The sequence below is a fragment of the Myotis brandtii genome, unplaced genomic scaffold (assembly GCF_000412655.1).
Source record: "Myotis brandtii unplaced genomic scaffold, ASM41265v1 scaffold871, whole genome shotgun sequence".
Lineage (NCBI taxonomy): Eukaryota > Metazoa > Chordata > Mammalia > Chiroptera > Vespertilionidae > Myotis > Myotis brandtii.
This window is the reverse complement of record NW_005371555.1, coordinates 793584-807749: the sequence shown is the minus strand read 5'-3', so window position 1 is coordinate 807749 and position 14166 is coordinate 793584. Positions and strand designations below refer to the sequence as shown.

Below are 14166 nucleotides of genomic sequence, written 5' to 3'. Positions count from 1 at the left end.
TTTATTTGTAAACGTTACTTAATACAAAGTTTTACCTTAATATATAGGGTGTCCTGAAAAATGTATATGCACTTTGAATGATTATAAAGTCAGTGTTTATTAATATACAGTTCATTTTCAAAATTTAAAAAAATATACAGAAATAATTTTTGTTGTTGTTGTTAATGCCTATTTTCAAAATGATGACCATTCTGGTCCAGGCACTGCTGATTATGCGAAGCAATGGAATTGCAAACATCCTGAATCATTTCAGCCCGGCTGGTGTGGCTCAATGGTTCAGCATTGATCCATGCACCAAGAGGTCTGGTTCGATTCCCAGCCTGGGCACATGCCCAGGTTGTGAGCTCAATCCCTGGTGGAGTGGTATGCAGAAGGCAGCTAATCTATGTTTCTCTCACATTGATGTTTCTCTCTCCCTCTCCCTCTCTCTTCCTCTCTAAAAAAATCCATAAAAACAGCCCTGGCCGGTATGGCTCGATGGTTGGAGGGTTGAGGGGTCAATTCCCTGTCAAGGGCACTTGCCTGGATTGTAGGTTTGCTCCCTGTCCCCTGGTTGGTTGGGATGTGTGCAGGAGGCAGCCAGTGTTTCTCTCTCTCTGTCCCTTCCTCCCTTCCACTTTCTCTGAAAAGCAATGGGAAAAATGTCCTCTGTTGAGGATTAACAAAACAAAAAATTCAATTAAAACATTTTTTTTAAAAAAAAGAATCATTTCATTGGGTATTTGTGCACCCTCAATTTGTCAACTGTTGACGGTTTTGTACCATAAACTTTATCTTTTATGTAACCTCATAAAAAAGTCTAATGGATAAACCTTTGTTTGAAGCTTATTCTGGCTTCACCCATTATTTTAAATCAGTCAAACCTGAAAACAAGTGAAAATTAAGTGAGTTATCAGCTGTTAAAGTGTGTATACATTTTTGGGGGGGCTGGAGGGGGGGCACCTTGTGTCCCCCCCAAAATATATACACACTTTGAATAATTATAAAGGCAGTACTTGTACTTCAATTGCATTTTCAAACTTCCAGTAGCATTTTAGGATGAATTTTCTTTGTTCAAAGCTTAGTCTGGCTGAAAAGAAAGAAATATCAATTGAGCTGTCAGCGGTTAAAGTGTGTATTCATGTTTTTGGGACACCCTGTGGATTTGGTGAGTTGTTACAAATGTGGCCTAATTTTAATGAATTCGTAAGCTTTGTTATATATCTCTATGCAGCTCTATATCAAGAATGTATGTCTTATTTTCTACCTACCTATTTCCTCTGCTCAGATGTCCTACTATCTTATTTCCATTTTACCATTTTACTTTATTTTCTTCTTTGCTCCTCATATATACCTTCTTTCTCTCTTATTTCCACTTCCCTAATCCTTCTATTATGTCCTAAAAGTTCATTTTTCTCTCTTAGTCCTTCTTGACTGTTTTGTTTCTCAATTACGTGAGGCTTTTTGATTCTCAAACTGCTAGAATAAAGAGAAGTGTGCTTTCCCCATCTACCCTTGAAGCTAACATCAATGAGAAAGTGAGGCCATCATTGTATTGCATCTCTTGATACCCAGACAGTTTTTATTCAAAAGAAGGAAACAAAATAAAGCCATTTGTCATTATTGCATTGCCTCCCTTCTCCAAGATTTGTGATTCTGCATCAAAGAATACTAGTGCTAGCTACTTGTGTTTTTGTTTGATTCTAGAGCAGTGTTCAACTGGTGATGATTTCGCTCCCCAGGGAACATTTGCCAATTTTTAGACACATTTTTGGTTGTCATAATTGAGGTTCGGAGGATATGCTACTGGCATCTAAAGTAGGGATGCTGTTAAACATCCTACAGTGCAGAGGATAGTCCCCCGCACCCCATGCCAAGGTATTATTTAGTCCAGGGGTCCTCAAACTACGGCCCGCGGGCCACATGCAAATACAAATATTGTATTTGTTCCCGTTTTGTTTTTTTACTTCAAAATAAGAAATGTGAACTGTGCATAGGAATTTGTTCATAGTTTTTTTTAAACTATAGTCCGGCCCTCCAACGGTCTGAGGGACAGTGAACTGGCCCCCCCTGTTTAAAAAGTTTGAGGACCCCTGATTTAGTCAGTCATCTTACTCTTGAGACACCCTGTCCTAGAGGGAAGCAGGAGCTGTGAGAGTGACAGTTAGGCATCTACTTCTGTCTATAGATTGTACCAGTTTGACCAGGTTTCCATTCTGGTCCTATGTCATCTTTCTTAGTGAGTAGAGAATCTATGTTAGCTTTTTATCCGTTGGGATATACTTCATTCTTAAATAAGCCACTTAAGTTATTTTTTAAGTGAAATTTCACAAAACCATTTATATTATTACACATTTATGAAACGTTTTTTTTGTTTGATTAGAAAGTCTTATCTTGACTAGAAGTATTGCTGACTTATTTCTTTTCATTTAGAAGTAAAATAAATGAACTTACAACAGAAATTAATAAACTTCAGAAAGAAATAGAAATGTACAATCAAGAGAATTCAGTTTATTTGTCATATGAAAAGAGGTGAGTAATTTTGCAGCTAAAATATGCAAGATCTTTTTTATCGGTAGCATTTAATGTGATATATTTTAGGAGTTTTGTACTGAATTTGTTTGTAATGTTCATTTGTTTATGTGTTTATGAGTGTATTTATTTTATGTTTGCAGAGCTGAGACTTTAGCTGTTGAAATCAAAGAGTTTCAAGGACAACTAGCAGACTACAACATGGTATTTGCTTTTTTCATAAAGATTTTCTTTGAATATTTTCATTGCTTTTTACCACTTAAAAATGTGTTATTTTAAATACCAAATAATACGTGAATACAAGCACATTGTAAAAGATTAAAACTATAGAAAGTGTAGAGATTAAAGTGTTATGGCCCTGGCCTCGTAGCTCATCTGGTTAGAGCATTGTCCTGATTCGCCAAGGTTGCAGGTTTGATCTCTGCTTAGAGCACATACAAGAAGCAACCAATGAATACATAGGTGGAACAACAAAATGATGTCTCTCTTTTCTCTTTCTTTTCTCTCTCCCTCTTCTCTCTCCCTCTTCTCTCTCTAAAAGTCAATCAATAAAAAAATTAATAAATTGTTTTACATTTTTACTGGTGTAATTTTATAATCAGTTAACATCCACCTCCCCTGGGGAGGCAAAACTCTCAAGGCACAGTCTGCAGGAACAGTAGTAGTTCATTATTGTTCACTTTTTTACATTCCTAAAAATGTAGTTTATTTATTGGCCAAATGCACAGTGTATGCTTACTTAGGTAGCTTAATATTTGTTTTTATCTTAGAAGATAAAATACTTGAAAGTATTCATACTTAGATGACTATTATTTGTAAGATTGAATACCTATATTATGGAATAAGAGAAAATTAATACACTAATAGAATGTATTTTTTTGTGTATTTTTATTTTTAGTTGGTAGATAAACTTAATACCAATACTGAAATGGAAGAAGTAATGAATGATTACAACATGGTAAGAAAATTTATGAGCTGTAGATCACTATAGATCATATCCTCCAAAACAAAGCATTTATAGCTAGAAATAGTTTGATGAAACCTATGGACCTTAGAGATAGGTATTACTCTGATCCCAAGTACCACTATTATAATTGAGTTCCCTTAGTTGTGCTTTTAAAATTTTTTTCCTGTTCACTGGCTCTCCCAAGTGGATGATACCGTAGTGTCTTTCAAAAGGCTATGTTTTAACTGGTCCTGCATTTAGCATTAGTCAGGGAGTCCCATCCACATTTTCTTAGATATAAATTAGTTTGCATATAAATTAATTTGGTTTAATGTTTGCACAAATGGAGCTGAGTACTCAATGGACATATTATGGTACCTGTATAGAGTTTAATAAGAAAGGGGGAAAAACAAATAGTTATATGATGCCAGACATTAATACTACTATTGATTGGTAAATGAGATGTTAGCAGCTAGTTTATTTTAATTATAAACATTTGTATGAAAATAACATGCAACTTTTAACTAACATAGCTTATCATTTATTTACACACTCAAAGTTCTATGAAAACATAGAATTTATAAAATGACTCTTTTTTTCTAAATTGGGTTCTAAAAGCATGATAATTTAGTGAAATTATTCTTGGCTTTTAGAACACAGGAGAAGTCCCAATTGGAAAACGATTTTTAATGCCAAATATAAAAAGTAAAAACTTTTGTATGTGTTTTGTCAGTTATTTGGGATAGGTCCAAATTCTAGGCTGAATATGTACAGGTAGAGTCAATTAGGAGTGCTCAGGTAGACTCCTGAGTTATTTAAGAATAGAATTTGTGTTGGGTCTAAATTTAACATATTATTAACCAACTGTTGAACATCCAATAAATACTTGAGATTTTAATATCATAAATTAAGTTTACATTGGAATATTTGACAAAATGAATACTTTGACGTGAGATTACCATGCCTGTGAAGAAGATGTAAAAAAAAAAATCTGGTATGGTGATTTGTTAATTGAAACAAATACTATATTTTTTTAAACTTTTTCATGTGGCATTAGAATTATTATAATTATCTCTCAATTAGTTCACAATCTGAATAATCTTTAAATAGTTGGATTAAAATGGCAATTTCTTATCCCTCACTTTGTGTTAACTCTTTATTTAGCTTAAAGCTCAAAATGATCGAGAAACACAAAGTATGGATATCATATTTACAGAAAGACAAGCGTAAGTACAATCCATATAGAAATAAAACTTTTATAAGTGAGTTGTATTAGGTAGTTTAACTTCTGAGTCATATACTTCCTTACTGATTTTCTTGTTTTTCCCTGTTGTACTCTTTAAAAAAAGTTGAATATTTGCAATGCAAATTATTATTTGAACATCTATTATCTTTATTTACTACTAAGTACTGAAATTCTGTACAAATAAAAGTACTGTATAGATTAGATAGCTATAATTTCTACTTCTAGGAGTTTAAAAGTCTTAAGATGGATCAAAACATTCTTATCTTTACGGTTTATAATTTTAACCTGGGCTTTTTAACTAATTTGAATTATGAGATTTAAACCCCGTTCTAATGAAAGGCACATTACTTACAGTATTTCATTATCTCATATATTATCCAATTATTAATTGATAATAGTTATATTAGTAATCCATATCATAGGTTTAGATTATATGTGTATATTTATATATAACTGGTTAAAGATTAAATATTAAGGGAATTATGGCAGTGACACTAATGCCTACAAAATAATAAGTGGATGTCCATTTGGGCTGCTATAACAAAATATCATAGACTGGGTATCTTATACACATTAGGAGTCTATTGTTCACAGTTTTGGAGTTTGGGAAGTTCAAGATCAAGGCACCATATTGTCCCTTTCCTGTGAAGGCCCTCTTCCTGGTTCATGCCTGGAGCCTTCTGGCTGTGTCCTCACGGGGTAGAAGGGTCTGGGGAACTTTGAGATCTCTTTATAAGGGCACTAATCTCATTCATGAGGGCTCTATCCTCATGACCTATTCACCTCCCAAAGTCCCCACCTACTAATACCTTTAATTTGGTGGTTAGGATTTTCACACGAATTTTAGAGGGTGCAACTATTCAGACAACGGCAATGGTTAACATAATTTTCTTCATCTGCATTTTGACCTTAAATATTGTCTAAGGCAATGCAAACATAGATGAGCTATTTTGTACATACATATACTACCTACATTTTGTCCCAAAAATATATTAATAGTAATCTCTTTGAGAGCAAGGATGATAGTTTACCAAAATTAACAAAATTCTGTAACACCAAATATACTGTCATGTTACCTCTGCATGTACAGTAAATATTTAATGAAAACTAGCATGTTAAAATATAATAATAAAAATTTTGAAAGATAAATACCATTCTTGTGTTGATTGAAAACAAAGAAATCTCTTCCCCCTCCATTATTTGATGCTCCTGTAAAATGCTGTCTTAAAAACTACATATACTGGAAGTGTCTTCCCTTGTACAAAGGAAATTCCATATTCCTGGTGACCCAGCTCTTACATGAAAACTTTCCTTTTTGTTATTGTTGTTCTGTTATTTAGTGCAAATATTTATCATTTACTTTATATAAGATACTCTGCTAGGTATCTAAAGAATAATATAAATAATATAAATAATATAGCCCATTGAAGTCCTTATGATATTTACAATATGTAGGTCCTCATTTATTTAACCATTTATCTACAGACTTACATAATACCTAGGTCAAATTTGTAAATATTGTATGTACATGTTTCATAGATATTTCATCCTAAATGATAAACCACAGATTATAAGTTTGAGAATGTTACAGATTTTTTATTTTTATTTGGCTCATTTGGTTGAAGAAATAGTTCTTAAAATATACAAGTTTGTTCTAAAAGTGTCAGCAGTTTCAGAACTTCATATCTGTAGTTTGTAATTGAGGCTGAATGAAATAGGTTCTCCTGACCCTTTTAAGAAGAAATTTAAGTTATGAACAAAAGTTATTTTTATGAAGTTTACTTTTATATGCAGCAGAATAGATTTATTTTATGTGTTAAGCAGATAACCAAAATCTCACTAACACAAAGATCTACCTTGATACTCCTCATTCAGAGGGAGCAGGAAATGCCATACCTTTTGAAGGCAGGTGTAAAAACTTCTGTTTTAATGTTCTTCTACTTTAATCTCACCATTTAGTATGGCATGACCATCTGGTTTATTACTGAACATCTATTCATAATAAGTTGGTTATGATATATAGCCTCGATATATTACTACAATTCTTACACACCTATGTACCCATGACCCAGCTCCACAACCAACCCTGCTTCATGTACACCTTTAGCCATTGTTCCCTTTTCTGTACTATGAAGAAAATCGAAAACATCATTTCACCCATGAATATATTTCAGTGTTTTAGAGATATTTCCTGTAAAAGATAGAGATAAATACATTTAACCTTCTCACCTATGATAGATTTTGTTACAGTTTTTAATGCCACTATTTCCATTAAATTAATAAAATTATGATTACAGCCAATTGATTACAAGGAATTGACTTTTAGACTCTTCCTATAATAGTCTTAAGGCCAGTGTTTTTCAGACTATGTTCTTTGGACCCTTATTGTGCTATGAGCTCTTACTAGGCATACCTTAAAGAAAGGTTGGAAAATTCTTGATACTTTGCTTTTAGCTTAGTAAAGTTTCAGATGAGTCCTATATAATAAAGAATCTTGTTTCACTTTGTTTAAACCTAGTATTTCCTATAGTACTTCTTTAGTAATTTGACCATGTACAAATTCCCCCCCGTCGATACTTCTGAATGTCTCTCTGGAAATTACCGTTCGAGAAAACAGTTTGGGAAACATTCCTCCATGATCTGGATCCCAAACAGTTGTTCATGGACCAACTGAAGATTTCTCAGCCCCAACACAGCTTATTTGAATAGAAATCTCACTAAGAGAGACAGAAATATGTATTTTTAAAAATAAGATTATTTATAGATCATTTTGATACCCTGCATTGTGGTGACAATCTTTCTTTATAACCCAGATCAGTAATAATTTATTAGGAATTGTGCCTGGACATAGTGCTATGCTCTAAATTGCTACTAAGTTTTCAGGGAATTATTGTGCCAATTCAGGAAGCATTAAAAAAATGTTTTCCAATTCCATGAATTCATTCGGTGAGCATATAAAAACCCACCCAAGTGCATTGTCAGTTTAAGCCAGGGGTGGGCAAACTTTTTGACTCGAGGGCCACAATGGGTTCTTAAACTGGACCGGAGGGCCGGAACAAAAGCATGGATGGAGTGTTTGTGTGAACTAATATAAATTCAAAGTAAACATCATTACATAAAAGGGTACGGTCTTTTTTTTTTTTTTAGTTTTATTCATTTCAAACGGGCCAGATCCGGCCCGCGGGCCGTAGTTTGCCCACGGCTGGTTTAAGCTATCTCTGTTCCTTACTCTGACTTCTGATATAAATTCAAAACCTTTATTTCTCTACTGATTCCAATAAGTAAAACATTAATATAAGTTATCTGTATTATATCCAATATCTGAACTAATATGAGAATCAGTTTATTTTAATTAATTAATAATTTATTTTAGGCTTTTTTTTTTTACTAGTATGTATAGTCTTCTGCATACTGCTGAGAATAGTGTTGTAACTATTAGCCACCAAGGAGTGTCAGTTACGGTATTTGGACTAACTTTTTCAATACCAATGAGAAAAACATAATTTTATGATATTAATATGTGTTGCAATTAATATGAAGTTCTACTAGCTATAGTTAGGTATGTCACATATGAAAATCTCCATGTCTAAACTTTCAGTGAACTGGTAACATTTTTAAAATAATCAAAAATTGAAAGAAATTAATTTTCTTCACATAATTCATGAGTATCTATGTATTTGTCTTCAATAAACCCATCATCATCCACTACAAATGAATGTAGTTGTTCAAATATTACTGTAGTGTCTTCGGAGTTTGTATCTGGTATCTGTGAAAGGGAACTTGGATTTTGGGTAAAACCATCTTCATAGGTTTCTACTTCATGTTCTTCCAGGTGATGATGTTTATAGCTAAGCAGAAAATTATACCATATTGGCAATTTGATAGCAATAAAAATGAGGAGAGAGGTCACCAGTACAGTCATTACAACACCAACAAGAAAAGCCCAGCTTTTTCCAAGAGGTCCATGTTCTTAAATAGGATACAGAGACAGGGAGAGAGAATGAGAGAGGGAGAGAGGGAAGATATTTTGTTAAATTGACAACAAAAATTACACATCTTAATAACTTCCTAATATTGGTATTAGAAATGAATGTACTTTATAATTTTCTTTAAGCAAAAGTTAATAAAACTACAGAATAAAAATATAAAGTTATTTCCTAGAGTGGTAAAAGAATAACTCCTGTCTTTACAGGGATTGTTTATCCATTCACCTAGGAACATTATTGATTTATACATTTTAAGAATTGTGACTTGCCCTGGCGATTTGGCTCAGTGGATAGAGTTGGCCTACAGACTGAAGGGTCAGGGTTCGATTCAAGTCAAGGGCTCAGACCTTAGTTACAAGCTCCATCCCCAGGCCTCCATCCCTGGACAGGACATCTGTGGGAGGCAACCAATCGATGTGTCTCTCTCACATTGATGTTTCTCTTTGTCTGTTTCTCTCCTTCCCTTCTACTCTCTCTAAAAATCAGTGGAGAAATATCCTCAGGTGAGGATTAACAAAACAAAAGGAGAATTGTGACTTTACTAGTTAAAATTAAGCCTAAGAGTAGTTAAATAATATGCCTAGTGGCATTTGCCTGGTAACCAGCAGAGCCTGTTTTGGAAACCCAGTATTTTGTAAATCTTTTGTTGACATGAGGAATTTTACATTGTTTCTAGTAACTTAAAATGCAGAAAAACAATGAGAACTAATTTAGTTTTTTAGTATGCTATCTTCAGCAATGTTAGTATTCAATACCGGTACATTACCTGAATTTCTTGTTAAGTTGTTCAAAGAGCTATTAAATGTTGAATTGCTAATTGACTGAAAATTAATCTGAAGGTCTTCAGTTATAGGTGAAGGAAGTTTTGAGTAGCATTCAGCATTATAAGGTACTGTTTTGATGCTGTAGCATTTCAGTATATCTGGGTAGCTGCACATGGTGATGTTCTCATTTTCTAGTAAATCAGAAAGAATAAATTATGATTTATTATGGAAAATAAAATATGGTTAATAACATTTTATAATTATGTAAATTAGAATTTTTTGACATGTCATTATTGATACTATAAGAAACTCTTATATTGCCTAGCAACACAAGGGAAAGATGCACATTCCTGTTTATAAAGTTATTTTATAAATATAGTTACTAGGTACATTATCTATATATTGTTTAGTTTGTAATAGTAAAGATGTTACGATTAAGATTGTAGTGAAAATCTGGGTAAAATGGGAAACTTTTCTGGGGCAAAACAACCAAAAATCAATCACATTTTTGGTTTTGATTAATGTAATAATGATAGCTTACCTAATGTTACATTGGATGTGTTTAGCCAATTCTGCAAATTCAGTAAACTACAGGAGCAATTCCATGGATTTCCATGTAAAATGATTAATTCCAGATGAAACAGTTGTGGTACATCAAAATAGCTTATCAAATTGCCTTGCAGATTCAGAAGTTTCAGGTTTTTAAGAGGCACAAATATATCAGGATTCAGTTGTAATATTTTGTTCTGGCATAGATATAACTGTTGTAGTTTAGTTAAGCCTGTAAATGCACCCCGTTGAATTATGTGGATGGAGTTTCTACAGATATTTAAAATTCGTAGATTGGAGAGGTTACCAAAACTATTATTACATAAGATGATGATACTGTTTTCAATCAAGTAGAGCTCAGTGAGTAAATAATACATCTGTAGAATGCTTGTGTCTGTAATATTCAGAGTAATTTGGTTATAACTGAGATCAAGTATAGTAACCTCTTTATTGATATCCGTTGGAATCAAATAATAATTCTGTTTAGTGAAATTACATTTGACTTCCTAAAAAATAAAAAAAGAAATGTATTAATCAGAAAAATATTAAAAGAATTTTCTAAATTTCATATCCTAGCAATTAAACATTGGAAGAAAATAGTTTAGAAAAAATCTACTATCTAGTCTTTCAATATTATAGTTTGAAAAAGGAAAAGCTGATGCTTTTCTTTATTGGGATGAAACATTGAAGATTAAGGAAATTCTGATGTGTATAATTTATTGAGCAGGGAGATTCTAGTTTGTAATACAGGTGTCTTCTGTTATTGTATAATCATTACAGAAAGAAAGACTTTTGCTATATTTCCCTTTTGTATATGTGGAAATACATGATGAATAATAATTCTGTTAAACAATGAAGTCTGCTTTTGTCAAATTAGAATCTGGCTCAGAGATCACAGATTTTGAACATACCCACCTAACTAAAGAGTTAGTTTTGATGGCTTGGTTTGGATTTTTTGTTTTTTTGCTTTCTTTTATTACTTTGGGACATTCAAAGTGTACCTTTGAAAATATTTTCACTCTCTTGATTGTAAAAACTTACTGTTTTAAAAGTCTGGCTTTCATCTGAGAGTATTAGCATGAAGAGGGTCCAAAACAAGATCAGTGTGCATGCAGCTTTCATATTGCAGGCCTGGTGGAAAAGAGAGTATTGTCGTGTCAGTAGGTGACTAGCACTTCAGAGATTATTGAAGACATTTTGCTTTCCTTTTTTCTCCTTTTAAATCTATTTTTTCTTAAACTATATAAAATGTGAAACAATTACATGTTCCTTCACCATCCCTGTACTCTAATCTTAAATTAGAAAACTCCTATGGAGAATGAAAGACAGTATTTTTTTAAGTGTCTCATTAGTTTTTTAAGTGTCTCTTTGGATCTATTGAAAATAAGGTCCAGCCCTAACTGGTTTGGCTCAGTGGATAGAGCGTCGGCCTGCGGACTCAAGGGTCCCAGGTTCGATTCCGGTCAAGGGCATGTACCTTGGTTGTGGGCACATCCCCAGTAGGGAGTGTGCAGGAGGCAGCTGATCGATGTTTCTCTCATTGATGTTTCTGACTCTCTATCCCTCTCCCTTCCTCTCTGTAAAAAATCAATAAAATATATTTAAGAAAAAGAAAATAAGGTCCAGCCCTAGCTGGTTTGGCTCAGTGGATGGAGCTTCGGTCTGCGGACTCAAGGGTCCCGGGTTCGATTCCAGTCAATGGCTTATGCCCAGGTTGCGGGCTTTATCCCCAATAGGGGGCATGCAGGAGGCAGCCAATCAATGATTCCCTCTCATCATTGATGTTTCTATCTCTCTTTTCCTCTCCCGTCCTCTCTGAAATCAATAAAAATATATTAAAAAAAATAAGATCCAGAAGAATATGTATTTATGTATATGTGTTTAAGTATACTCTTCTTTTCCTTTATATTTTTTATCACCATTTATCTCCCCTATACCCTCCTTCACCTCCACCCCCACTTCCCATCATCACCACACTGTTGTCTATGTCAATGAGTAGTATATTCTTATATTGCTATTTCTTTTTCTTTTTTTAAAATTTAGGTATTCTTTATTGGTATTATCCATTTACCTACAAGTGTGGGAGATAAGAGTCTTTAGTTTTCTTTCAAACACTCCCTACTTTCATCTCTAACACAACAAATATATATACTTCCTGTCTCTTTAGTCTTCATACATAGTTACTTATAATTTGGGTTAGATGAGTATTCCGTGTGTCACAAATGTGTAAAACTATCAGTGTCTGAGCCATATAACAGGATTACTTTTCTATTCCTGCTTACAATTTTTCACTAAATTAAATGTATTGTGTTGTTTTTATGGGCTTAGTTTTCTTCTTTTTTTAATGCATTTATACCCAAGCCCTTCTTTAACAAATCACCCAATGTTGCATGCATTTTTGATATTTAATCTGCTTAAAGAAGTCTCTCCCAGAGCCTGTTGCCATGCTGTAACCTAGAGGAGCTGAGGACTGTACCCTCTACACAGCTGCTGACTTCCACTCTCCCTCCACCCTTATGGAAGACATTCCCTTTTGTCTTTATGGTTGGATGCCTGTGTTCTAGAATGCCTGTCTTGGATTACTGCTTTTTTTTTTTTTTTTTAACGGAGTTTTCTGCAATAGCTTCCTAAGAAGGTCTATAGGTGGGAAATTTTTTTAGACCTTGAAAGATAATTTGGTTAGAAGTAAAGTTATAAATAGGAAATGGTTTTTTCTCAAACTGTTGATGGCATTGCCTCATTGTCGTAGGGTTTTTAGTATTACTGTTAAGAACTGTGATGCTATGCCATTCTAATTCTTTATCCTTTTATGTAACTTGCCTCTTCTTAAGCTTTTAAAATCAATATTCTGAAGTGTCATGGATCTTCCTGAGACTCTGTTTTCATTCATGAAACTGGGTACTTACTTGGTGGGTGCTTTCAATCTGGAAGTTCTCTCCCTCAGTTCTGGGAAATTTTCTGAATTATTTCATTGATAATTTTCTTCCCTGTTTTTTTGTTTTGTTTTGTTTTTTTGTTTTTTAAGTCTCACTACTCTTTAGAACTGCTTTAATCTGGTGTTTGGGTGTTGGATCTCCTAGAATGATTTTCTAATATTTTATCTTGAATTGCCTATATTTCATTATATTCTGCTTTCAAGAATATATCCTCAATTTTATATAATCTCTTAAAGTTTTCCTTTTCCACTCATTTTAATCCTAAGAGCTCTTTTTGTTTTCTGAAAATTTTCTTTAATAGTATCTTACAGCATAAGTTATTGTGTCTTGTATCTTCCATGTTCTTTTTCCTTTAATAGCCTCTATGTCTTCTTGTTATGCTTTTCCACTTTATAATGGTCAGTATCCTTTATATTAGAGACATTCTGTCTTCATATATCTGTTAATATTTAGTTTGGAACTTACAGATAAGACTGGGAAACAAAAAAGCTCTTTGGATACATTTATATAGGTCTTATTTCTGTAGAGTAAAAAACTTACTGGACTGTTTCTTTGGGAATCCCTAAATGTCATTATCTTGAGATCTTTTCCTTGGACTAGTTGGATTCCCAAAATGACTTTTCTTTTTTTGGTAATCCTCACCGGTGATATTTTTTTCCATTGATTTTTAGAGAAAGTGGAAGGGATGGGGGAGAGAGACACACACACACACATTGATTGGTTGCCTCCTGCACGCACCTCAACCAGGTCCCTATGCCCTTGACTGGAATTGAACTCTGTCCCCCTCAGTCTGAGGGCTGATGTTCTTACCACTGAGCAAATGAACTAGGGCCAAAAATGACTTCTCTAATTTGCCTGAACAGATAAAGCCAAATGACTAGCATTTTGAGAGCTGAATGGTAGAAAAGGTGGGTTTATTTCAATAATTAGTATGTAAACCTTAACTTACTTTCCCTTTTTTTTTTTTTTTTTGGCATAATGATCCTGCACTCATTTGTGCTTATTGCCAGATTCCCTTTTTATTCTCCCCGGGGCGGGGGGGCGGGGGAGCCTTAATCTTCTGTTTATGTGGGAGAGGAGCTTTACCTGACTGGGCAGAGACAGGCAGGAAACTTTAAACTACAGTGGGGCCTTGACTTACGAGTGTCCCGACTAACGAGTTTTTTGAGATACCAGCTGTCTCTCAGCCGATTTTTTGCATTGAGTTGACAGAGTAATTTGAGTTAAC

The 14166-nt window shown here is 33.7% G+C and overlaps 2 protein-coding genes across 3 annotated transcripts in view; one reads left to right on the top strand and one right to left on the bottom strand.

The window, feature by feature from the left end:
- The window catches only part of IFT74 (intraflagellar transport 74), an 85594-nt gene that overhangs the window by 8307 nt on the left and 63121 nt on the right, over window positions 1–14166 (top strand). For both annotated transcript variants that reach the window (XM_014532292.1, XM_014532291.1), the window contains 4 exons: window positions 2413–2511; window positions 2655–2715; window positions 3410–3469; window positions 4622–4683. In XM_014532292.1, the coding sequence (XP_014387778.1) occupies window positions 2413–2511; window positions 2655–2715; window positions 3410–3469; window positions 4622–4683 (282 nt within the window). The remainder of the gene's footprint in view (window positions 1–2412; window positions 2512–2654; window positions 2716–3409; window positions 3470–4621; window positions 4684–14166) is intronic.
- The window catches only part of LRRC19 (leucine rich repeat containing 19), a 9494-nt gene continuing 3186 nt past the window's right edge, over window positions 7859–14166 (bottom strand). The window contains 4 exon segments of the mRNA XM_005884901.2: window positions 7859–8672; window positions 9456–9644; window positions 9995–10508; window positions 11044–11133. Of these exon segments, the coding sequence (XP_005884963.2) occupies window positions 8344–8672; window positions 9456–9644; window positions 9995–10508; window positions 11044–11133 (1122 nt within the window). The 3' untranslated portion in view covers window positions 7859–8343.